Here is a 27,521-nt window from a genome sequence, read left to right on the forward strand (position 1 = left end):
AATGTGACAAACAATAAATTCACAATGACACAGGATGTCCTGAAATGACCATTGACCTCAACAACAGGCTTCTTGTACTAAATGTGATTCATCAACATACTAAATATGACATTTGTTCTTGCTGAAATATGGTTTAAAACATGGTTTTCTCAATTTGACCCCTGGTGATTTCAAACTACCATTGACCTCCGCCCATGACATTATATGATTCTTGTACTCAATGTGTTACAATTACATACTAGATTTCCGATCTGTCCAAACTTCCCTTGCGATATTGTTTAGGAAGGTGCGTTAGTGTAGAGAGACAGGTAAGATGGGGAGTATAGTGAATATTTGGCGTTTGTTGACTTCAAATGACCTTTGGCCTCAACCAAAATCAATATAAGCATTTTTAACTCCGTGTTCCACACTTCATACGAAGTATGTGAAGTGCCCAAACTTCCAATATTGAGATATCATGTTTAAAGGTTTACACTATTTGATATATGATGACCCCAAACGAGCTTTGATCTCCACTGAAAACAACAGGCTTCTTGTACTCAATGTGGTACTTGAACATACTAAATATGAGGTCTGCTCAAGCTTCCCTTCTTGAGATATCGTGTTTACAAGGTTTTCACAGTTTGACCCCTGGTGACCCAACGACCTTTGACCTCCACATACGCCATCATGAATACAAAGTTTACAATTATCATGGAAACCAAAAACCTACCAGTAAAAACATTCGATTTATCAATTTTAGATTTTGGCAATACCTGAGATATATGTAGGTTACCATCATTAACAAGTAAGCACCATTATAGTCACTGCAATAATAGCTTAATTTAGTATTTCGATAGGGTTAGGAAGCCAACAGAAGTTAATTTCAAACCAAATCAATGCGATGATCGTAGGTCAACATCAGCTTATATCAATCCTTATTGTAATAAGTGTTCAGAGAGTAACGATGCATGTGTGATATTGTAACATACATTCCTACTCCCTGGACTGTCACTGGACATGCCCGTCCGACGGACAAGTGTTTCCCCAGCATCTGACCTCTTATCAAATACTGAGAGAGGTGAAATAGCCCCGCGCATCATCACTGAAGATAAGCTATTGTGAACGAAGCCGTTTCGACGCAATTGAATATAAACAGAAACAAACCTGTCCCCAATTCTCAATCAGAAATACGAAACCACGGCTCACCGACACGGCAAGCCAGCAATTGCGAATAGGTTAAGATAATATGCTTCTTGTTGCGGATTAGAACCAAGAACCTAACGCATGTGGGGCTGAAACTCCAACCGCTAGACCATGTCTAATAAATTCGACTTTTTTTTTTTTTTTTTTTTTTAAATTACGTTTGGTTAGCAATATTCACAAACCGATTATGACTAAAATCAGGATACAAATTTAAATTAAAAGGCTCATAGTTTTTTCCTCCTACGATGGATAATAGTCGATCAATTAAAAGGATATTCTGGTGGGAAATAATATTGATGCTATGAGGTTGTGGTTCTGACCCAAAGATGCAGAAAAACTCCTTCAGTAACCAGAAAATCATTTTAATGAGTTCGATTGTTTCGCCAACAACCAGATATGTTTCATATTAGTATATTTTTCACATACAAATTTCAAAGGGTAAAATTTCCAAGCTTGTCGGCTTGAGTAATTAATTGTTTAAGCTATGCATTTCAATACAGAAGCAGATACTACCACATGGACAGTAAATGTAAATGATTCCAAAAAGTATGACAAATATAAATATGGTAAAGAAAAGTATATTTCAGATTACTTCAGCTTTTAAATATTGTACCGGAATGAGATCAGTTCATCCTTGCGGCATAAAGACAATTTTTAAATACCGGTAATCCAGAAAGTGACATTTTTCACTGCGTAGATGTTTCGCGACAAAGAAGTGAATATAGTTCTTATTAATACTCGAGTGTTTTTAAGTTCAGTTCAGAACATCCATTTATCATATTACATCTGTTTGGTTATCGTAATTAATACATTCACTCCATACTTGTTTATTATTTTGAACAACGTACGATACTCCTCACTGTTGACCTAACAATAAAGTCTGTGGATAATTCTATTCTTCTTAATATCATGATCTCGACTTTCATGATAGACCAATTTGTGTTTGAATAATCTCTCGTTTTGTAGTATGCATGATTAACAAATTTTGTAAATAATCAACTGAACTGACCTCCTATCTATGTATACGATCATCATTACGATGTAACTGTTTGTTCCTTGTGGCCGAATAAACAAGGATATTTTTATTTTTAATTTGTAAATTTGTAATACAAGTGAAGTTTCCAAAAGAATGGTAACCTGTATGTACCTGTAACTGGTAATTTCTTGAAACGACAAGTTACTCTTTCGAAAATGGCATAACAACTAAATTAAATATGAAATAGAATGTATGATTTTAATCTTAAAACCATCCATTGATACCATTTCCTGATAGGAACACTATTCTGTGCATATACTGTACTTCTCAAAGAGCTTCATATACTAAGTGCAATATCGTCAATCATTCTACTTGGTTAATTAATGCTAACTTCTCATCAATAATATTTATGATTTGCATGCCATTTTTCCTTCCATTTGAAATTACGACATCAAAATGTTTTGTTGGAAAATATTTCGGTAAAACAGGGACTACTATCTAACATAACAAGCAGTCTCAACAGTTGCTAAACAAAATGGAAGGCTTGATGTGTCCTCGACACCTTCCCTGTCAGTTTTCAAGATCACAACCACACTCAGTGGTCTGCGTCGGTGGTCTGTTCTTTAAAGTAATTCCAATACACGCAACTATGACCAATGTAGCGCCAACATAAGAAGTCCAAACAGCAGATATTTGAAGTATTAAGAATTGAAATATAAACGAAAAGACGATTTCTATAGTTAACATAACTGTCACGATGGTTGCGGACTCTACTTTCAATGCAAAATAAAGTGCAGTTTGACCAAAGAGATTGATGACACCAGCCAATAATGAGTACATGATGAAAGTTCCAGATCATATTAAATTATATGGTCATGTTATCATTTTCAAAATGCTGAAAAGAAAACTGCAAATCCACAAGTATAAGTACCAACGACCTCCTGGCATGTAGGCAGCTTTGGTGGTGTGCAAGGGCGGAACCGGGGGGGGGGCACAGGGGGCACTTTTCCTCAGGATAAAACTGTGCCCTTTTTCTACATAAAAAATTGTACTCTTGATCACCTTATTAGGTCAGCGATATTTCAGTAAGAGATCTAATCCTAATTTAGAAGTAATAATGAATTTCTGTGGGTCAAACTCAAATGTTTACTACCACAAGGCTTTTAGCATTCTGGTGAGTGCCATTATGCATATTCAAGTTGTCAAAAAAAATCCTAATACATTTCCAAAAATACATATTACATTGTGACTTTGTAATAAGCAGAAGCCATTTATAGCCTACTATGAATAATAAGTTTAGTTTTAATATCCCATAACCTACCCCATCCTTTCGTATTTTGACATTTTTCATTTGCTTTCATGCATGTATCGATCGCGTATGTATGGACTTGGACTTTATAATGATTTCACCTCATTTTGTCTCGAAAGAAAACTTGTTCCTTGTTTCCAATTTGCACATTGGATATTGCAGTGCTAGTATGCATTTTTCCTGAAGGGCAGGGGGGGGGGGGTGGGGCAGTGGCGGAGCGTCCATACGGTCAGACGGACTCAAAATAACTGCTGGCGCCCTTTTCAGCTTTTAACCACTTTTTACTTATTCGCGATTATTGACTATTTTATTGCGCTCTCTAATACCTATTGACATTTGTCGATTTTGTTCTTGTAATTTTCTGAAAAAATGGCGATGACACCTATTTATTCTTAGTTTACCTGCAAATTAGCAAGGCCCGGAAAGGGTCATTTCCGGCGATCTAGGGAGTATCTTTACTCAAAAAATTTCTGTACGCTCCGCGCCAACCTGTGGTGGCGCTCCGCTTAGATAGTGTCGAAAGCGCCCCCGGCCTACAGACCATTCTCGCCCCCATGACCATTACCCCTAGCTCCGCCACTGAGGGGGGGGGGGCGTTGATGGAGTGACGTGTATACGCAAATAAAATAATACAATAAAAATTATAAAGGGTACTAAATATCAGGCTGCAACAGTCCAATCGAATTTCTGCAAAGTGCCCTTCGACGTCGGTGCCCCCCCCCCTAGATTAAAAGTGCTTCCGCCGCCCTTGACTCTCAACTCCACAGTAGGAATACTACCAACCATGGAGGTGACGGGCTGCCTGATGTTACAAATATATTATTTAACCCTTTGTCAGTTTGAAGATATGAGCGTCGGTCAGTAGACAACAGAACGCCATTACATTTAGGATAAAGTTGATAATAATTGCTTGAGTTTGGATGATAACGATGTTGAGATTTACTTTAAGCCTTACAAAAAGCTTGATCTGTATGGATCCTGGCTACTATTCAAATATCTACTGTCAGTCTTACAGATTACATATGGGGGGGGGGGCACTCATATGATGTTACGTGCAACCAGAAAGTCAGTGGGCTTATTGTGATTCCTTGCCAATTGAGATTATAATCCCAAGCTATTGTCATTGTTGATTGAATTGATCAGAAAGGTTTTTTCACTGACTGTGGGCCTACCTACTAAGTATGTTAACTTACCATGTTTACAAGCTATTTTTAGCAAAATTTAACTCAAGCCCTGCCCCCTAATGTGCATAATATCACATTGAACATACAGTATCATGTACCCACTATCTACCAACACCTTCACACAAAGTATGATTAAATTCTGAAAATGTTTACATTTGACCCTGTGACCGCATTTATATTCATGAGATGAGCACCACAATCAATAGGGCTCTTCTACTCACTATGGCGCATATATGTAGCAAGTATGACTTCAATCCAACTTGTCGTTGTTCAGTGACCGTGTTTACAAGCTATTTTAGTAAAAATAAAATTGAGCCCCGCCCCCTAATAAATATGCATAACATCAACTTGAACATATGTTACCATGTACCCACCTTCTACCAACACATTAATACCAAGTATGAATAAATTCTGACTTTCGGTTGCGGAGTTATTAGCATTTGGAGATTTTCGTGTTTGACCCCATGACCTCATTATTATTCATGAAATGAGCACCAAAATCAATAGGGTTCTTCTACTCAGTATGGTGCATCTATGTACCAAGTATGACTTCAATCAAACTTGCCATTGTTGAGTTATCGTGTTTACGAGCCAAGGGTGTCACATACACACACCATCGCATAGATTCCTTGAGCTTTCGGGGAAGGAATCAAAAACGGCAATGAGCCTGCTGTTGCTAAGGACCAGCAAAACCTGTCGTCTGTTTCTCATGTCCATGTACATTTGTGTACAGTCCTGATAAGATGAGTGCATTCCAGCTGCAGTTCAATTGATGAAAAGAAAATACTCAAAATAACAATTTTGGAATTGAAAATTGCGGTAAACATTGGTAAAATGTACCACTTTGCTAGATTCTAATGTTCGCATAGTGTCACAAGGAATGTCATAGTTTTGAGATCATAATGTAGGTTGTAGTGGAATATACATTCATAGAGTACTATAAGAGTCGAGTGCTACAAGGGAGCACGTCACATGACCCTCCATCTTTGGTAGGTTTTTTGCACCCACTAATTGACATGGTCCAGATTTATATATATGCTAATGAATTTGACATAGAATCTTGTGATTTGTGCTTGTTGAGTAGTGATGTAGCGCCATCACAAATTTGGTATACTTTACATTTACATGCAAATTCTCCTAATTTGAATGCAGTGTTATCATACGTTGGCAGAAGATTCTTCACAAAGTTTTCATCTATACAAGAGCAGAATACAGTATGATTCTCAAGCAAGCAGTTGGTTTTACAGTACTAATGTCTATGTATATAGTTGAGTTGCACCCAGGATGGACACTACAGTGCTCACAGCCTCTTACTTGTTAACATACCAAGCAGAATTCTACTTGTACCAATACACCTGCTGGTCTAGAAACCTGACTGCTGAACTAGCATGTTGATTCACGGAAGAAAACAGGTAGACGAGAAGAAAGAAGAGACAATGGGCATATCAATGACTAAAGTGTCACAACTTGGTTTAATTTACATTTCTGAATGATCACAGAACAGTAGAATGATCAATACATATCATCAATACATATCATCAACACATATCATCAATACATATCATCACAGGATCAGCCCATTCGATCTCAAGGTATCTGATAAATGATTCCTCTATTCGGGAGGCGCATCACCACCTTTTGGGTTCCTGGTATAGATGACCTGGGCATGATGTTTGGTGATCAGCTTTATCAGACCTGAAACGAGATAAATGGAAACCCTAGTTACAACTTTAAGTTTGTGTTTAAAATGGTTCTTGTTCTGATATGTATGCCTACAGGTAGCAACATATACAAAGTGTTATAATGCTACATACAGCAAACTAGAATAGCCATCATTACTAATAAGCATAGTCATTGAATCAAACTACAGCACTTTGACTCACGAGCAGTAACATTCTCTTCATCATGGTGTAAATATTTGGAGAGATAGCAGCAAGGAGAACAGTTGGGAGATTCTCTCAACTACTGAGGTTTGTATTTTTTCTTATGTTTACCAAGGCAAAGGTCAACCGAGCTAATCCAGACATTAGCACTCCAAAAGTATCAATTGTTTCCAGGCAAAGTCACAAATTTCTGGAGTCAGGCCTTGAAATTCTGACTATTTCACTGGCTGCTGAGTGCCAGGGTAGTTTTCCATTTGCCAGTAGGAAAGAATAGGTGCTTGCTTTTTACTGCCAACTGACACGCGTTGCTTTTTTATTAATTCAAGAGGGACTTTGATCTTAGAGAGTACATTTTTCATGCCATGGCATATTCAAGCAAGTGGTCAAATGCCAGCAAATTTTGCCAGTTGCAATAACTTAGCAAACATGACCAATTTCATTTTCCTGCCAGCAGATACAGATTGCTTTGGTATTAATTCAGGTTAAACCAATTGAAATTGATCTTAGTGAGTTATTATTTTTTATACACTGACATATTGTAGCGAGTGGCTAAATGCCAGTAGATTTTGCCGCTAGAAAAGGAAAAGGCATTTGCATATTTCTGCCACTAGAGATATGTTGCGTTTAGCAAGTAGATCTTTTAAGCACTGACATTTGTAGCATGTTGCTTAGCACGTTGCTTAAACTGAAATTGTCCACAACAATGCTTCTGGATTGCATCACATACTACCTACTGTCATCCACTTCCTGGAATAAATGTGTCACAGTGTATACCACAAAACTGCACATTTTTAATTCCTGATGGAACTGTCAAGATTTTCATTTAATGCTCACCTTTCTGTTCCAGTTCAATTAGAGCGGCACGGGCGAGCGAGCCTCGGACCTTCAAACGTTCAGAGACGACTGATGGAGTGATGAGTTTGTAGCTAGGAACCTCCTTGTAAAGCTTGTCGTAGGTTGCTTTATCGAACAGGACCAAGTTGTTCAGTTTGTCCCGGACTTTTCCCTTGGACCACTTCTACTCGGGAGAGGGGAAAGAAAAGAGTAAAAAATTGGACTAGAGAGTGATAGGATAACCTATGTAGACAGGAAGGATTAGTTACTTACAAAATATTTGAATAAATTAGGAAATTAGTCAGGGAATCTTCAGGAAATAATCCTGCATATTTTGCAGTTCAATTAGCAAAAATATTTACTATTGAAACCACAAATGACACAATCAAGTTCAAGCAGGTTCTAACGGTATCCAGTTTGTAATAAAGACACATAAAACTGAATTGTGTTAATATGGACCACTGCATGACTGATACAAGGGCCATCTTTTGCTTGTGAACTGATACCATCAAATGCCATAGAAAAAGGAACACCAGCTTCAACTGGATTATGGAATTTACTTAGTGTTAACATTTTGTGTAACACTTTAGAAGGCTCTCAACTTTGTGCCAGCAAGTTGCCTATTTTGACAAGTGCAATTTCTCAGATAGATAACTGACAACCACTGATGAGATCGCAAACATGGTCATACATATGTATGCTCATGCATATGTATACCACATTATGTACCTCTCAGATTCCACAGTGTCTCCAAGTTTAAGGTGGGTTCTCCAACCAAGCCAAAAATTAGACGGTACTGTCATATAAGTCCTATCTTGAGAAACTGCAGTCTATGACTGCAGATCAAAATGGTATCATGAGTTGATCACTGGTAGTAGACAACTTCTTCATAATTATTGAAGAAGAGACAAGTCAAGGTAATTGTTTTAAGCATCTTCAATTGTCTTTTCTGAAACATGTCTTTTCACTCTGTAAAACTACACAAGGAAAACCTTGAACAAGTCAATTATCCAGTGCGTCAGTATTGCTAGTTCATCAGGCGTATTCTCATGCTTGTGAGCGACACGTGATTGCCTTACTTTGTTTCAGAGATCTGTAAACAGTATAGATTAGGACAGATATGACAGGACCCTCTGTTTACATGCTGGAGAGCTGCATGATCAACTAACACTGGCATTACATTTACAGACTTGTGTCACAAGCTCTGGTGGCTTCCAAAATACCGATCTAGTTTGCTCACCATTAAGCACAGCGGAAAATTCACAATTACCACAACATTCAGTGTGGTAGATGATGCAAACATGTAACAGCAAACTAACGAAACTAGTCTTTCCTACCCTACCCCTCTGCTATTGCTCATATTTCTGAATTTTTCAGTAATATTTCACTTATTTTGTAATATTTCTTCCACTAGCAGGTATTATTCCTAATACTAGAAAATATTAGAAAACACCAAGATTGTTTGACACTGTCACTGGAGTGTGTATATCTTTTTGTTAATGGAACCCTTTAAGCTTATTTAACAACGGGTAGAATTTGCTCAAATTTTCTCGTTAGTGATGTGCATATCCCTTCACTTTACATGATTTTCAAAGTGAAACATGAACCCTGTATGCTGATGATATATTTATGTGTTTCTCAGAGAGTAAATGGCACTTCGCACGCTAACATATATGTGTTTTCAACGACATGGTTGCTCCTAATTAGCAAGTTATTAATTAGTTTTGTCTGTAACGGTCCATGATTTGAGAATCATTTGATAGAGAGCTTCTGAAACAGCACAATGTACCACAATACTAGTTATAGTTATCCTTTACAAACCATAAAAGTTAAGACTTAATTGCTTCATCTTTCCTGATGGCAATTAATGCTGGAGTTTAATGACATATCTTGCTGTATCTGGTTGATTATTGCACTGCAAGATTGTAACAGATTACAACTGCAGTTTTAATGGTTTAGAGTGAACAATGCCACTTACCTTCTTCTTGGCTTTCCCACCACTGCCAGATTTGGCCGAGGTAGCCTTCTTGACAGGCGTCTTTGATGTTTGCTTAGGAGGCTGCATGGCACAAGAGAGAGAGAGGTAGGAGTGAAGTTTTTTAACAGAAGCTGAAAGAAACTTGCAATGACAGGCAAACTTTACACTGACTGCACTAGCAGGAAACAGAATTACCTAGCTGCAAAATGGTCCAGCTCAATAGAATGTACAGTAAACAGAGTAACTTAAAATGGTTGAGTAGAGTACAGTGACTAATTTCAGTGCTTACAGTTCAACAGTAAGAGTAATTTTGCATATGTGGCTATGTGAGGAAGAACACATTCAAAGGAAAACAAATTGGCTGCTGGAATTCAGAACTACTTTATTCTTTATTTCATTTTGGTAGGTTGACACTCTTGCATTGCAAAGTCTGAGGTTTGAGCATGTCTAAGATAATATTGACCTATTATGTAAAGTCAGAACTTCCTACTTGGTCACAAAATTATTATCAAACATTTATTAGTACATAAAACAAATAAAAATGATGGTAATGTTATCACCAGGTCTCGACACATACGATCGCCAAAGCCAATTAGCGTTTGGCGGCTGGCAAGCGTATACTATGCATTACGCTAGACATTTTGGCGAATGGCTCATTCACTCCCTTCCTTTACTGAAAATGATAGGCTGACTACTAACTTGTCAGACTATCAATGTAGCCTATTTCCTAATGTTACACGACAGAGTAGTATTATCAAGCCCACAATTACAAGCAGGTCCTACTTAACAGTTCTGTGCAAAAGTAATTTGACATTGATTGCCCAAACTACAGTAAATGATGCACATGTAGCTAAAAATGGAAAACAAGAAACAGACATAAAAGCGTAACCACAGTCTAGGGTAGCCAGTTGCATATGTTGGTACAAATGAAATAGTCAGTAGGTTAACCGTCATGGAGCTAAGGTCTTCCTGACCATAAATGAAGAAATCTCTTTACATACTTTCAATACTAAATAATTGATCAACATCAGTTCCAAACCCTACTGCATCTCTACACGAGAACAGAGTCTCAGTATATTTGGTCATTTTCAGAACTGTACATATATTCAACATATTAAATTGATCAAAACTTGCTCTATCACCACCCAAACTGTACATCCATATTATAAAGGAGCTTGAGTAGGCTATGTTCTGGCTAAATGCCAGTGTCTTTTACCATTGCCAGTTTTCGGCCATTGCAAAATTTATGTTGCTTTTGTATTACTGTATCTCAACCACAATGCAAGTGGGAATTTTTAGCCTGTAGATTCTTTTTTTTTAAGCAAGTAGATAGATTTTGAAATTCTAGACTTTTCTTATCATGCAAAAGTCTCTGTATATGCAGTGAACAGTATATAATGAACATATAGGCTCAGTGGACTACACAATCACATCATCTATTCTTTTGTACCCTAGGCTACCATTTGTGTTTGATGCCCCCTTACCAAACTTAGTTTAATACTGAACTTGCATCCAAACAACTCTGAAATGGCATGAGGCTTTCTCTTAATTTTTCATTATTATTTTGCAGCTACTAAGCTTCTTCCAATATTCCATTGCAATTTACCGGCAATATGTAGGCCTATGTATAAACTGCTACTGATAAAGGCAACTCTTGACAGATTACACTTGGTACTTGGGAGGAGACATCCTGTAACACTGACGCAGATCAGTTTTTACCATAAGGCTACATTATGATAAATGTGTTATGGGCCCTAAAGCCTTTGACTGTTGTTTTGTGATTGAGTTGTTTTGGAACTTAAATTTGTCTAATGGAGTGCCTTTTCCATGAAAATAATGAACATTTTCAGTGACAGCTTTTGGAGCATGCAGGCCGGTGGGCAAAAATCTTAACTTTCATGCCCATGGCCTTTTAAATATTTCTGGCATAATTGCAGAGTAGCCCATCACTGAGGGCTTCGGCCAGAGGACAAATAGCTTTATCAATGAATTACAGTTGCAGGGTAATCAGCAGATAGCTAGGCCTACTTCAACTTTAAAACTGACAAATGTTTAGTTTAAACAATTCCTTTTATTCTTTGTATTTATTACATGTACTCCAATTTCAAAATATTGCAATCACTGTGTAGATGGAAATATACTGGTACAACTTTCACTTAAAGGTGTACACGGATTGGCATAAAACTTGTTAGAACTTAGATCATTGTAACATTAGGCTTGTAACAAGCCAATGTTACTTTTGTTAGGGAATGAAGAATAACACGTGCATTGCAGTACTGTCGGTAGCCTACGGTACTCTTACTGTAGTGGCAATGCTAGGGCATTTAGTCTGCGATCGTACCGAACCTGCTTTACATTGGTATAATTTGCACCAAATGCTACATATGGACAACTTCTAATCATACCTACACAAAATGTTATTGTTTTATTTATGATAAATGATAAGAAGTATGAACATTATTCCCTCAAAAAGGTTAAATAAGCCCCCAAAATGGACTCCCACTTTACCATAGTTGTGCCACAGACGATGTTCAGAGAGAAAAGGCTCGTTCAATTGAAATTATAATTTTACTTAACTATTTTGTCAACATTATCTACATCTTATTTATAGTTCATTAATAACAAAAAATAAAATAAATATTTTAAAATTAAGAAAATTGATGTGCCATAATCGTAAGATATCTGTTAATATTCTCCCTTCTGTATATCTAATTGGCAACAAAAGATCAGCCAGGGTTGTAAACATGTGGTACACATTACGCAATATATAGAACAGTACTGTTGTCTTCGTAATACTGTAACAGGCTAACACTTCAAAGTTCTAGTACTTCACTGACATTTGATATGATTTCTTCTGCTCATGCCAGTTTACAAGTAAACGCTACACACGGATACCGTTGAACTTTCTGTTACCTGCAACGATCTGTAAATATCATTGGTATCGTTATTGAAAAAAAAACGTAAAAATGATAGGTTAATGTTACCCTCCGTAGAGACAGTTATGAATGCACTGTACATAAACTTAGGCTAGCTGGTCACTTACTCAGTCTATGAGTAGGAGGTCAAGGCCTAGCCCAGTTAGCCTACACGAACTGAATCACAACGTTTTGGGTGCCGTTCATAACTGTCGGTTGAGAATGAGAAACAGACCACCTTCAAACCATGTTCTTCTACTAATCGTTAATGCACCAATAGCTCCAGCTCTTGCAATCGAATGATGACAACCAAGATACAGTAGCCTAGCTCATTTAGCAACGGTTTTTGACCTATGAATTGATAGTATGAATTTGGCAACAATAGGCTAGAACTAGGTAACACTGGGCTGATAATACACACATATAGCCTGGGCTACTATACTAGAACTTTGGAATATTTTATTTGAAGCTACTTACACAAACATGCCTTTCAAGACAGCTACTCTTGGTTTATTGAGGTTTAGCAATATATATGGTTGGAGGCTGTTAGTGTTAGGTAGACAGTGTACTCCAACTAACATCGCCCAATTCTCCAGTAGGTCTAAGCCAACAGGGAATCAGTGTGGTGACTTTGTGACAAACACCTACTCACTTTGGAACAATCCTCTGGCCAAGAGATCGTTACTTGCACACCACAGATTCACTTTTACGAGTGTCTCTTGTGTTACACATCGAAGCTGTTCTTCCAATGAAGTAGTGACTTTCGTAAATTCTCAAGAGGATTTTGATAAGTTTTATAATCAGCTAGTCATCTTGCTTCAGTCAGATGCAGCTAGAAAGTTTTGGGGACCAAAGTCAGGAGAAAACTTACAAAATTTATGTCACCTTTTTGTGGAAAAGAACTGTGACTGCATGAACATTTACAGCTTTTTCAAAAGCAACCCAAGTGTTCTAAGAGGTGAACAAGATTCATTGTCTTACAACATCCAATACCTCTATGACCTCGGGTTGCGAAGCAATCAACTTCTCTATGTACTGAACGGAAACCCAACCGTATGGAAGATGAGTGCGGAGGCCATTCAGGAACGAGTCAAACAATTGTGGAACCTTGGCCTAAGTGATGGACGACTACAGAAAGCAATTTTATCGTTTCCTGAAATTTTAAGTACAAAGAAGAAGAGATTTCAAAGTGTCTTGGAGTTACTGCGGAAACTTCAGTTCACCAGTAGCAACATTTGTCAGATAATTACTGATTCACCGCAGGTCTTTGATGAAGATGAATATCAAACTGGTAGGTACAGTGTTCTGACTGAGATCCCCGGTTCGATTCCCGCCGACAGCAATGTGTGTCGTCTGGCAAGGGTTGTTGTTCAATAACAACTTCCCGACATGGACGTTAAATGGATGTGTGCCGAGAGATTGGCTTTGGTCAGCTTGCGAGTCTATAAGCCTCCATGGCTTCTTTCGCGAGTTCCTGCTTGCGGGAAGATCACATATACATACATACATACATATATAAACATATTTATCCTATGCTAAATATTGTAAGTACATCAGCAGTTGCTGTTTGGTAGTTTGGCAGAGGAGTTGGTGAGGGGGGGGGGGGGGAAAATGACTGTATGGGCGGTAAATTATCTCCACTTGTTTGATGATGGAAAAGACAAAATACCAAAATGTAGTTGATATTGGATATGTAGCAATTATCATGATATTGATAATTTGGGTTCATTTTGTTTCTCTTGGAGTCTAAAATCATTTTGGATTTCATTGGAAAAGTGGACCATCTGACATATTGTTCAGCTGTTACTGATTAAGGGCTTCTAAGTTTACACCAAAATGTGCTGTAAATATAATTTGTATGTACAGTATGCTTTCCCAGTATGTATTTTTTCTTCATGCTAGTTTCCATTGATCATTGTTTGCCTTTCAGAACTTAAATTGCAGTATGTCCTCTTCATGATGGGCGTAACAGATTACAAGGAGATACTCAAGGCAAAGATATTCAACTATACGCACGAACACATTCGTCTGCGACATCTGGTCCTGGAACGTCTCGGTCTATATCAGGTCCCTGACAAACACGGTCGGACCAAGATCAGGAATCCATCGTTGTGTAGGATCGTCGATTCGACTGACAAGCGATTCGCGACCGCTTGTGCTGGGATCAGCCTGGAGGAGTACAATGCATTTTCAGAGTCACTGAAAGCGGAGATTGCAGAAAAGGAGGAAGATGAGTTGCAGAGTGATGAGGACGAAGAAGAAGAAGAAACAGATGGGTTTGAAGGAGAGAAGAGCAGAATAGAAGATAATGAAGGAAAGGATGAAAGCAGATAATTTTTAGGCCACTCATCCACCAATTATACATAATGGTTGCTTGCAATCATTGTCAGTGCAGACTATCAGCTAGAAGAGTCACATGGCCTACGTCTACTTTTATATATATTTGTAAAGAAGTGTAAGCTCAGTGGTTAACGCCAGTGCCTTCCAATCATGAGGTCCCCAGTTCGAGTCACTCCAAGATTAATGTATGTCGTCCAGTTACAGAGTTGTTGACAATTGACAATTCATAATCATGGACGTTAAATATGAATTTAAGAGACTGACTTTGGTCAGCTTGCGGCTTTGATAAGCCAATGAGGCTTCTTCGCGAGTTCCTGCTTGCAGGAGGATCTAAAATACATACATAAATGTTCAACTTTTTCAGTCTGTTCAGAGAATTTTATTCATCCTGTTGACCTAGACTAACCCAACTGGTTGCAAATTAAATGACAGCGTCTGCAGCAAACTGCTGCACATGCCCCATCACTTGCCATAATGCCCTTAAAATCATCTGTTGCTGGATGGCAACAGCTGCCATGCCCCTTTAACCAATTTGTTGTAGGTTCTTTCATAGTTGCCACGGTTCATAAACTTTGCACGCAACTAACCCAGGGCTCAAGAACTGTCAGAAATTGCAGCGATATTTGCTGAAGAAAAGGACTATTATCTACAGAAATGTTCAGATCTAGACGCACAGTTATAATTTATTACATGTTTTTGCTCACTTTGGCCAAAACATGTCTTGATGCATTTTCAAATTTTTGATAATTACCTTGGTGCCCTGTTGAAAGCTGAAATATGACAGTGGTACCCAACCATTTCAATAACAGGGCTTGATAAATTCAGGCCATTCACACGCTAAATGCCTGTGGATTTCTCTGTTTGCCATTACAGGAAAAAAGGCACTAGCTTTTTTCTACCAGTAGACATTAAGAACATGAACACATGGTAAGTCTGGTAACAAATTAGTAATAAATATCAGCACGATATCCTTGTAAGCTCCTTATTACTGCGTACTACCAGGAAGTGTTATTGGTCTGCTAACATAAGCCTGTACAGTAACTGATGTGTATTTAATTCAGAAAAATGCCAATGGGAAACTTGATTTTTGGCAGATATTGTAAACACTTCAAATCTTTTTTCTTAGAAAGGGATCAAAATTGTGAAATTGTAGGCCTGAATAATTTTTGGCATAATTCTTATACTGCTCTCACAAAGACAAACATTTCATTACCAACAGATCTCACATACAAGGATAAGAATGCACCACAATTTCTTCTCATCTCAACAAATTTGCATTGCACTGCAGACTTATTTTAAGATATCTGTAAACTAGCAAAAGTGTTTTTAATGTTTAGGATACCGATTAAGACAATTGTAATAAAATAAAGGTGAAAATAAATACCAGGTTTACAATAATGTAACCATTTGTCTTTTTAGTTTTCGATAGAACTATTGCAGTCAGGGTGTGCATTTGTTATGTACTACTTGGTAACATACCTCAAGAAGTGAGGCTTAGACAGTCTTCACCCTCCCTGTCCTTTTCCCCAGGCCTGACAAGAGCTGGGAGCAAGGGACACAGCCCTGTGATATCATTTAGGAGACCCAGGGAAATATGGAATACAGAACAATGTGTTCTAATATAATAAAAATAATGTGTAAAAGTAAGTTGGCCTGACGTTGAAAAATAACTAATACTTCAAAAAAGGGGCCCATTTAAACTATACTTCAAAAAAAGGGCCCATTGTTTTTCCGCAGGCTTGACTTGGCCTTCCCTCTTCAAAATCGGGTCCTGTTATATCATTGTTATGCCACAGGATAAAAATGTTCACAGAAAATGCTCAATTTCGTGATCAATAGGTATGTATATGTTTGTATGCTCACAGTACTGTATTTCTCAGATTACGCTAAGCGGTAATTTCGAACCTTCGCCCTCTATTTTAGTGGCCTCTCACTTTCTCGTAGAAAACGGTAATACCACTCGCATTACACTGTAATTACTATGCTGTACTATTTCTGACTATATACTGTATGTACTAGTACAAGTTTTGATAAACGCAGGAGATTGCTAAGACACCAACGAACGGTCATCCTACGGTAGTTACTATGATCTAAATTTACCACACCCAACACATTATACTACCTTCAGCGAGTTTTCTGCAGGATTGAATGATTTATTTTGTGGAGGTAACCGGATACAAGGATAATTCATAACCTTTGGTAAGTAGGAATAAGGAAAATACCATAGAATGATTCACTCGGGTGGCCTTCAAAAAGTACTCATCAATACGATACATTCAAAATAGCGTAACGGCGGTTAGTTACAAGACTACGGTAGTTACCACAGTACTACAGTACAGCAGGCCTAGGTCCAGTACACGCCGTGTAATAACTAGGTCTAGGCTAGTAAATGTCATGGTAATAACATGACTGATATATGAAGACTCTCATACCAGTGCGGTCATAATGTCATTATTGTTCATATTATGGTTTAGGTGAATCTTCCAAAGGCTTCTGCCTCACACAATACTGTCAGAAATAGAGGCCCTTGGGCCCTAGCCCAATTGTTTACATGTCAATTGTCAGTACCATAGGCCCTAGACCCAAATTACACTGTACACATGCATGTGTTTGAATGTCCATTAAAACTAGTATCTCCCAAGTTAGGCCAAGTGGAATAATTTTTTTTGCTATTCTGTTCGGGGAAGTTGTTTATCACAAGAATCCCATAGACTTCTACTCATAAACTCTAACCCAATGAATACATACATGTATGCCATAGCACTTTGGTACACTCTACAGAAGTTTGTCCCAGGTGGCCGTGGGAGGCCTAAGCCTAGGCTAAGGTAGACAAGTTTAGGTTTATTTATAGGCCCATTACTAATAACTACACACTCAAAAGAGCAGACTCATTTTTATTGAGCAAATTATGTTTGTTCAGAGGCTATATTGGCCATTGTGGTGGTTTTTCCCAAATTTAACATTTTATTACTCCAGGAAATTCATTGAAATCCTGGAAGTCATTGAAAACTGAAATTGACTTTCCGTGCCTGGAAAGTCTGGGAAAATCAACAGAAATTGGGGAAGGGAATGAAATAGCGAATCTGGTAAATCATAACTATGAAAGCAATGAACTGCCTCATTTTTTTGCCAATTTTGTCCACTTACAGTACAGAAAATGAAAAAACCTTGCAACAGATTGGAAATAATGATAGAAAGTTTGGAAACGAATGATCTCAAATTATCAGACCTCACCAAATGCATGTGACACAAAGGCTATTCAATCCCAGTGTACCTGGATGCTTTATTCTGCTTTCATCTGTCAATTGTGAATTGTGTACTGAACAGATTTGGAATGTTCACTTTCAAGATACGAGGTAACAAGTAAACTTAAAACTTGGAAAATTGTGGAATATTATTTGTCGGTTCTTGACAGTACAGTACAATAACATTCTATGCGAGTGCACAGATGATATAGTCTAGCAGCTTCGTACCATCTAATATTTTCTAGACAAAATTTAGAGACTTCAAAACTGATTCACAATAAATCAACACTAAATTATTCCCTTCATTCTAGTTTTATTGGAAATTTTCAAATTCCAGAATTGCTAACATTTTGAACAATTACAGCAAACTTTTTAAATTGAGTATAAATTACCGTAAAAAACTATGAATTATCATTAAGTTCTGTACAGCTAGTATGTTACAGTGAATAGTCACCCAAGTATACTGTTACTAGGGTTGCACCGGATATCTGGTCAGGCAGGATAATTAATTTTATCCAGTTACGAGCCCAGCCTGATTAACAAAAAATCCTTTCGGATCTTTTAGTGATATCTACCCAGAATTATATTGTAAGAAGTATATAACTTAAATTTGAGGTAGTTGACTAACTGGTATCTTTTTCCATCAAGTATTCAACTTATTACGAAGGAATGGAAACGATGACTGTAAATCTAAATATTTTTCTTGTTTTACATGCTGAGCATAATTTTAAAAGTTGGGCTTAAAGAAAGAGAAGTTTTCTACAGTTTTATTGTTTTTCTGAGTTTCATTTCCTCTTGGAATAATCCAGTCCAGACTGGTTTTATAAGGCCGAACCAAAATCTGGTTCCGGCCGGATCCAAATTGTTGTATCCCTACATACAATATCTTTATTTTGTTTGGTACTGTAGTACTTTATACATCAGTTTATTACAGAAATACATACTACTATTCTTATATTGAAAACTACATCACTTTGTCTGTCTGTTATAAATTATGAGTCCATACTTTGGATGTTAAGAGAGAGAAAGATCTAGCATTTTCAGTGAACCTTAACATTCAAGGTGTGTAGGAAGTTGGGGGAAAAATCCTTTTATTTCATTAACACATGATTTTAGTGATTTCAATTATCAAATTAATCAGACAACTATATAAACCAGGAAAAATACTGCAACTGTAGGAAAGAAATATTTACATTTATGATATTAACATTAAATTGCATAGAGTCTAATCAAAATATGCATCCGGTACTTTCTTCCAGCCTGTTATCATATTAATCTTTTCAAAAAGCTGTGATTCTGTTTTACCGTAGCTTGTGCACTGAACTTTGAGCTTTTGAGAGTAAACAGTACTGTATATGAACACAACATCAACATAAGTGTCTCAGATATCATAATTAAATTTCAGTTTACTGGTGCATGGTAAAATAATCACAGGTTTAACGTTAAGGGCAAATTACAACTAGATTTGAAGGAAACTGCACATATCCATGAACATAAGAACAAATTTACTTTGGATGTCAAAAACAAGCATATTTAATATGTGGATATTAGCAAGCTTAGTTGTGGATTACTGTAAGTGTTTCACATTAATTTAATGAATATTCATGAGTAATCTGTTATTTAAATTCACACATTTATGTTAGCCTGTCTCCATCATGTACACTCCAATCTACTGTATATCTATTTCAGTCATAAAAGTGGACTGCTAAAAAAATCTGGATGCTGAAAATTTCATGCACTACTGTAGTACAGTACTAGGAGTAAATATCACAACCTGACAGTTTGTAGGTTTGGAAGTTTTGGAAAGATAATAAGTGAATTTCTAAATATTTAAATTAATGCATAGCAACAGCGGGGCGAGTGACATTGTCAATGGCAAATGTGATGGAAATTTTTTCTTATCTTCAAAATTTGCATCCACATTTCGAATTTCAGAATTGTATGAATCTTGATTTAACATTATTTCTTACAGAATTAATCACATTCATTGGTATAAAATGTGTTCATACCCACAACCCTTTCAAGTAACACTTGGTGCCCATTCCGACCCAAACTTTAACTTTATGTGATTACTGCTCTACAAATGATTAACAGATACTGTATAAGGTACAGTAGCACCTGTTTGTTTCAAGTTCATTTTAGGTTTTGAAAAACACTGATGGCTTCCCCTTATCAATATCTCAAAATGCAACGTTCATCTACGAATTAAATGCACATTTTGGAATTTTTATGATGAAAGGTTACTAGGTACCTCTATCATTGTCATTACAAATAAAACAATTAAAGATTAAAGGGAAAGAAGAGAAAAGGAGAGACGTTATGCCGTTGAGTATCTTGAAGAAACAATGAAATATTAATGAGCTTACTGTGCAATTGAAATTCAAACGTCCATATTGTATTCATCGTGGCACTTACTGCCTCTGTTTCATGTGCATATATATACTGTAGAATTTATATGCAATTGGTCATCAACTAATTTGAGCCAAAGAAAATATGGAACGGAACAACGCTACTGTAGTACCAAATTTGAAGGCTCTGAAGTCCTTCGATACAGTACTTGTAGTACAAGTGTGTACAGAAAAATGGATAGAACGTACTGTACTGAACTGTACATACTGTTCTGTACTGTGCTGCACTATACTGTACTGTATATGTACTGTACTGTATATACTGTACTGTATATACTGTTCTGTACTGTGCTATACTGTACTGTTTATACTGTTCTGTACATTAGACACTGTACATTACACGTTGTACACAGTAGACTCACTTAAGTGCATTCATACAGTCCTATATCAACAGTAAAAAGCAGATCTCTCCATTAATTGTCAGTTCATCTTCCGCACTCGCTCGCCCTTTTACCCTTTCGAAAACGTAAATCAGAGACGAGCCGATTAAGATATGTGATGGAATAGAAAATGTCAGGTCCTCTATCAAGATGCATTGAAGCCGGGGCAAATGTAAGCATTTTTTGATTGAGTGTGACAAACACAGTGCTACCCTCGTATGTACAGCATCTTAAAGTGGTGCCTTTTTTAATACCAAACACTAAACTACACTCATCATTTGCCTTGACGTCACGGCTCTCGATTTGAAGATGCCTTAAAACATCTCAAATCGAGGAATCTGGCAGTCCAGGTAGTGCGTCTCATGAATGCATTTCCCTCCTCGTTCCGTGATCAGGAAAATTTCCTCCGGTATACATAAAATGAGGCCTCTTCAAAGGTTTTAAACGTCGATCGTCATCCTCCTCTTTGCAACGGCAGTCTTCTGCTCGCCAGAAAATTTGCAACACTCGAGTCGGAGCCAAGGAAGGAGAGTAACCTCTGGGCAGAGTTTGCTAGGTGCGACGACGTTAGTCGGTTTGCAGCTCTTATTAAATTTCACACCTTTTTCTTTCTTTTGCCCCTTTTGCTCTTCATCTCCTTTTCCTCAATAAGATGTATTTCCTCCTCCTTCTGATCTCTCTGGTTAGAATTCATGTTTACATCCCTTCGATTTATGTTTGATTGTGCGTCGAAGTAGCACAAATAGTTCCAAGGCAGACGCCAACGTGGAGAAGAAAAATGTCACCACGAAGAGCGACTTGGGGATTCAGCGTTTTGAGAAAATGGGGGTAATGATTATGAATAAGGTCATGGGTGCTTTTTGCTACACTGTAAATGGCCTAAGTTGGCTGCTGTCCTCGAAATGATAGCATCGCGTCTGCGAAAAAGGATTCCAAATCAATTAATATGGTGAATCTTTCTCCGTACATCGCGTCCCATTCCTGGTGGAAGTGATAGCATCTGGTGCAAAAAGAGAAAAGGAAAAAAAGAGTACAATTAAAATTCAGATCGATTGCAATGTAAGATCCTTACTGTACTGCAGTAATTTGTGTTTGGTTGTTTGACCCGTCAACTTGGCACAAACAAATTTATGATCAATTGCTTGGAAGACTTGCGGGCGTCACAGCCATCTTACTTGGTATGTTGATTAAATTTTCATCGTACAATCAATCTCGGCAATTGATGGGTGGATTTCATGTCCACTGGCTACTGGATATAATGTGACATTGTGCAGTAATGTCAATTGATAAACTGTCCTGGCTAATGTTATAGAGACAGACCAAGAATGGACACAAGGTCTGGGGGTCAACAATATTTTACCCAATATTTATATTTTGTATTGAATTTAGTACATGTCATATATTAAACTACAGTACTATAAAATACAGTTTGTATGGAATTTAGTACATCATATAACTACAGTACTACAAAATACAGTTTGTATGGAATTTAGTACATCATATAACTACAGTACTACAAAATACAGTTTGTATGAAATTTAGTACATCATATAACTACAGTACTACAAAATACAGTTTGTATGGAATTTAGTACATCATATAACTACAGTACTACAAAATACAGTTTGTATGGAATTTAGTACATCATATAACTACAGTACTACAAAATACAGTTTGTATGGAATTAAGTACATCATATAACTACAGTACTACAAAATACATTTTGTATGGAATTTAGTACATCATATAACTACAGTACTACAAAATACAGTTTGTATGGAATTTAGTACATCATATAACTACAGTACTACAAAATACAGTTTGTATGGAATTTACTACATCATATAACTACAGTACTACAAAATACAGTTTGTATGGAATTTAGTACATCATATAACTACAGTACTACAAAATACAGTTTGTATGGAATTTACTACATCATATAACTACAGTACTACAAAATACAGTTTGTATGGAATTTAGTACATCATATAAATACAGTACTGGTAACCATGTTGACAAATATATTGCAGTTTCTTACTCTCTTTGATTGTTTTATAAATCTTTATATCTCTTTGATAAAAAATTTTTTGTCACCAACAAAGTACAAACCCTTCATGTCTTTGATTTCAAAGTGCTGTAGTATAAAGTTTTTACTTTAATAAAATATTCCTATTTTGCTCTCCAAATTTTATTTGAAATGTGTTTGACACAGGAGGCCCTACAGTAGTGCCCAAAGGTGTGAGGGAGCGACTGAGGGAAGACCTTGGTCAGTACTAGTATATACTTGTAGTACTACTACACTATAGGTATGCAAATTTAGATTAGATGCCAATGGCTATATTGATTAATATGCACACAGTTCAACTAAGGAAGGAAATCAGAGGTTACTTGTAGGTTTCATGAAAGGACAAAATATGGTCATAGAGAGGGTAAACAAGTCAAATCAATGAAGGACTTGGATTTTGAGAAGAAGTGGTGGAGATGGTCTAAACCCAATAAATGTAATTTAAGTAAAATGAAATTGTACTGGATATTGCAGTGATAATGTCTGAACTGTACGTCATTCATTTTGAATCGCAATATCTCCTATTCATTAGTGTTGGCATATCCTGTACAGTAGAGAGAGGAAACTAACACCCAAAAAATAAAGCAAATAAACACACTTAAAGCAGCATTTTGCGTCCTTTTGTATGATTTTTCTCAACCTCACTGACTCCACTATGCCATAACGACATACATAACTACTGTAGCTTATCTATTTACATCTTACTTCAATGGTGGCATAACATTCGAAAAATTTGCAACTTTCAACTTTGTTTTTCTCCAAGATATTTTCCTTTGTGATCCCAATAAACCTCACCCATAATATGAATATTTAAACACTACGAACGTCATTGACCAATACGTAATACAACACCATGCTTGATTTGTGTACAGTCTATATGGCAGTTGTACCAGGTAGTTCCATAACAACTCCCTGGTTGTACCAACACAAAGTCTTGAATCTATTTTTAGCAACGGCTCATAACTAAACCTGCATCTCTGATTGGTTGAATTCAAACTACTGCGTTTGGGGGAACTGTATGCGATTAATTTTAAATGTGGAATTTGTCGTGGACACTTTTCTCATTATCTGCAAATATCCTTAATTACTCGCCAATTAATGTTGTTGGCAGGGAAAAACTTGGCTAATATCTTAGTTTGCTGTTTTGTGATTGATATGTAAAAAACTCGATGGACATGTCAAAAAAGTAGAAAACGGCGACCAAACGCAAAATGCTGCTTTAAATGGATTTCAAGCTGCCTGTTTGGTTAGATTTGTGATAATCTTGTGTTACTTGACTGGAAGTCTCGATGGTTTCAGGGGGACACAAACAACCCAACCATCATCTTTAAGAATATAAATATGACAGAGGTTTATCTTTGTGAAGAACAACCACCTCAAACAGCTCAAAAATACCTATTACCAAACAGCTCAGAAATATCTAGCTCCCTTTGGGGAGATATATCTAGCTTTAAAGTCATTTTGTAAATCTGTTTATTGTCAAAGTGCCACTGCATCTTGGTTCTGACACCTATTAATACTTTCTCTTTGTTTTCCTTGTTTCATATTTTCCAGATAGAATGTTAACAATGTTGACACTGAAACCAATGCCCCTCATAAAATCTGAATGTAATAAAACAGCTTCCATGTTTTACAATAAACATTCGCAAAAGCTATCTCCATTGTTACAGTTCTGAAAGGTTGTAATAAATACATAAAAAAAATTAAACTTAAGCACTTGTATGTGGCTAGGTATATTTTATATAGGGCTTGGAAAGAAGTACCAATTAAAATCAGCTAGTAGTTATTTTACACACAACAAAGACCTTAATTATCTTTACATTTATTATATATATTTCAAGATTTTTCAAATCGCACAAATGCTACAATATTTAATTTCTACACTAAACTATTCTCTAAAAGAATACTTCTTCTGACAGAAAAAGAATTGTTGAGATGCAACAATGGTTGATGCTACAAAACATGGAAAGTGTGTTGATTTCAGAAAGAAAGTTTCAAGTGAAATTTTATGTTCGAGGCCCCATTCTTCACTGAAAAGTGTTTAAATTTTTTTACCTGGATGGAGGTCAAATTTCAAATTGGTCAGCAACATTGGAAACCTGCAATCCTTGTAAATTATGCAGTGTGAGATACAAAAGATGAATGAAATAAGTTCTGCTAAACTGTACTTTTGGTGTAGGTCAAAGGTCATTTGAGGTCAACAAAGATCAATAGCTTCAAATTCCTTCAAAAGCAATGCTGACTTTGAATTAACTTCAAGGAGTTCTCTGTTGTGGGGGGGGGGGGTGGTCAAAGGTCATCATATGTCAAGAAAATGAAAACACAGTAAACCAGAGTAGGCACTGTACTTAACAGTACTACACAACTAAACCGATGGATTCAGTGTGAGCTACCTACTGCAACATTGCTGCATTAATCCTTTATGCTGTCAGCTACTTGCAGTGACTTTTCTTTAGCAAAATAACAGTTTGTTAAACATCTTTCTGCTAAAAGGGCTGCTGTTCAAGAAGCATTCTGTAATTACATTGTCTTTACGATCTGTTCCGGCAGTTTGAACTTGCTCATCCATCCATTTCCCCGTTCATCAGATCATACAGAAATGTAAAACAAAATACCTTTCGGCTCTGCACGCACTACAAAAGGGAGGCTTTTCACCAAATCACACACTTGATTGGATTATTGATTTTGCCCCCTATGTGGCTTTTCAACAAGGTGATGTTTTCGATGCCTGACCGCGAAGTAAAGATTAATCAACCGATGAGTGTATCTTTTCATCCATTGTTAACTGCACGGGATATACTTTTTTTGGGTGATAAATTTGATAAAATCTTACAGAAATGATTTACATCTCTGCACGCAGACAGAAAGTCTGCCCGCTGTGTTTCCTTCAAGAATATACCTGGATGGTGTTACTGGACATACAGCACATTGAACAGCAATTTGAACAAAAGATGGGATTCTTGTCGGTTCGGAGGGTACAGTAAATTACAGTGATAAAAGTGAGACCACTGTAAGTTGAAGTACTGTACCATATATGTGTTGTGTTATTTTAAGGTGATTTAATTTACTGTACAATGACATGTTACAGACTGTACAATAACTGTAATTATTGATGAGAGCAGTTGTTGTGTATAGGTTTCTTTACTATCACACACTTACTCACAGTAGTACCGAGGGTGAAGCAGCCAATTTGTTGTAAATGTCAACAACAGTTTCACACAGTCTTGAGCATACTACAACAACAAAAACTTCACCTTTTCAGGATTTTCTTTTGCTAAGGAGTCAGTTTTGTGTGGATATATTTGCATTTTATCATTTTGGTGTACACATTTGGAATTATTTAGTCAGTGTTGTGTCTCAACGACATCTCAAAAAGTGTGACGGTGTAAAAGAAGATTATATTTTGAATGGAGGAGTGAACAAAGGACGTTACATCCTTACTGTACAGTGCTATCCCCTGCTGTGTTAGTATTGTTGCATGTGGACTATATTATTAGTGTTCATGTGGACTATATTATTACTGTACAGTGCACACTTGTGTTGGCTCAGATCTATAGCCCTGAAAAGGCCTTTTCCTACCCTACGGTATTGTACTCAGCTTATACAGACTTCTGAGCCTGTACAATACAGGTAATTTGTTCAACATGTGGTTCCTGCTTAATGATGGATGGTGATAATCAACTACTGCAAAGGTGAATTTATTGTTTCCAATTGGTATTATTTGTATTACTATACTTGTATTGTTTAAATAGTACATTATAAAAGAAAAAGAACAATTTAGATGACACATAAATTATGAGGAAGACACTTTGATCTTGACTAAGTAGCCCACTTTGGTAGGTTTCTCTGGTAGGGTGAGGGTGGGGATTTGGGTAGGGGGAGACAGATAATGGAATGGAATGACAATGGAAAGGAGAGTTAATGGAATTGAGATGGGACATTTTGGAGAGGTATGATAAACTATCTCACAGTTGCCATATTTACGACCAAAGAATAAATCAACCTGTGAGAAAGTGCTTCTAAGGGCATGGGGTAGCATTAATAATTGGCCAATTATATTTCCATCAATGTTTACAAGCAGTGCCTTAGAAGCATTTTCCTTCCCTAATCCCTACCATACCGTATGCCACTCGAGCTATAAATAAATGTCATAGGATAAAATAATTAAATAGATTTAGTATGTGAGAATTAATTGCTCTGGGGTTGGTTTTTTTTTTTTTTTTAAAGTTTTGTAATGAAATTATGTTCAACAAGAACTGTTTTCAACCTTGTTTAATCTGCCAGTGTATTATAGCAGAGCTAACTGTAGACTATACAGAGCTCAACTGTGCTTACTGTATTCTGTATAATTTGTAACTTAAGGCAGAATCAATTCATGTCACTGATTTGTACATCTATGTATGACATGGAGCAATTATTCTTCAATTTCTACCAGATGGGAAGGAATAGTACACTTACAGCTTGGAGCTCCCAAGCAATCATTCACAAAGTTATTAAATATTACCATTTTTGACCTTCTGGGTATATTCCCAACGGGCAATTAATTTACCGGCTTCTAGACTTCTCCGTCGTCTTCCTCTTCCTCTCGGCCTGCCTCTAATTGTGTCATAGTCAGGATTATAACTGAAGTGATATTTAAAGAGATGATGTGACATGGCGACACACATGTATTAACAACACTGAGTCATCTTTGATAATCTGTAAGTTTAAACAACATTTAGTAATTTTTTATTCCTCCCACGATTTCCCACCACTTCCTCCCCACCCCTAAATAAGACCTTCCCACCCCTAAATGTGACTTATCCACCCCTACATG

The 27,521-nt window shown here is 36.8% G+C and overlaps 3 protein-coding genes across 5 annotated transcripts in view; 2 read left to right on the forward strand and 1 right to left on the reverse strand.

The window, feature by feature from the left end:
- Positions 1-6,107: 6,107 nt before the first annotated feature.
- LOC139976974 (small ribosomal subunit protein eS25-like) overlaps positions 6,108-27,521 on the reverse strand; it is a 71,151-nt gene continuing 49,737 nt past the window's right edge. Inside the window, exons 1-4 of one of the 2 annotated variants that reach the window (XM_071985903.1) lie at positions 11,858-11,916; positions 9,350-9,430; positions 7,372-7,555; positions 6,108-6,349 (exon numbers count right to left, since the gene is read on the reverse strand). In XM_071985903.1, the coding sequence (XP_071842004.1) occupies positions 6,267-6,349; positions 7,372-7,555; positions 9,350-9,430; positions 11,858-11,860 (351 nt within the window). In that variant the 5' untranslated portion in view covers positions 11,861-11,916 and the 3' untranslated portion in view covers positions 6,108-6,266. Of the gene's footprint in view, positions 6,350-7,371; positions 7,556-9,349; positions 9,431-11,857; positions 11,917-27,521 lie in introns of those variants that run through there. The other variant, XM_071985905.1, reaches the window with a different exon arrangement.
- Positions 12,113-16,007, forward strand: LOC139976973 (uncharacterized). The gene is made up of 2 exons (XM_071985902.1): positions 12,113-13,555; positions 14,195-16,007. Exons 1-2 carry the CDS (start codon positions 12,748-12,750, stop codon positions 14,596-14,598), a joined length of 1,212 nt encoding a protein of 403 aa, XP_071842003.1. The 5' UTR covers positions 12,113-12,747; the 3' UTR covers positions 14,599-16,007.
- The window catches only part of LOC139977031 (vang-like protein 2), a 51,158-nt gene continuing 40,226 nt past the window's right edge, over positions 16,590-27,521 (forward strand). The window contains exon 1 of one of the 2 annotated variants that reach the window (XM_071985986.1): positions 16,590-16,803. The gene's annotated coding sequence lies outside the window, so the exon portion shown is untranslated. Of the gene's footprint in view, positions 16,804-26,283; positions 26,398-27,521 lie in introns of those variants that run through there. The other variant, XM_071985988.1, reaches the window with a different exon arrangement.

This window comes from Apostichopus japonicus, chromosome 12 (genome assembly GCF_037975245.1).
Source record: "Apostichopus japonicus isolate 1M-3 chromosome 12, ASM3797524v1, whole genome shotgun sequence".
Taxonomy (NCBI): Eukaryota; Metazoa; Echinodermata; class Holothuroidea; order Aspidochirotida; family Stichopodidae; genus Apostichopus; species Apostichopus japonicus.

Bases quoted from the DNA above. Each gene is read 5' to 3' on its own strand.
- LOC139976973 (XM_071985902.1), top strand. From the start codon at position 12,748: ATGCCTTTCAAGACAGCTACTCTTGGTTTATTGAGGTTTAGCAATATA. The intron at 13,556-14,194 runs GTAGGTACAGTG...TTTGCCTTTCAG, and splicing joins TGAAGATGAATATCAAACTG to AACTTAAATTGCAGTATGTC.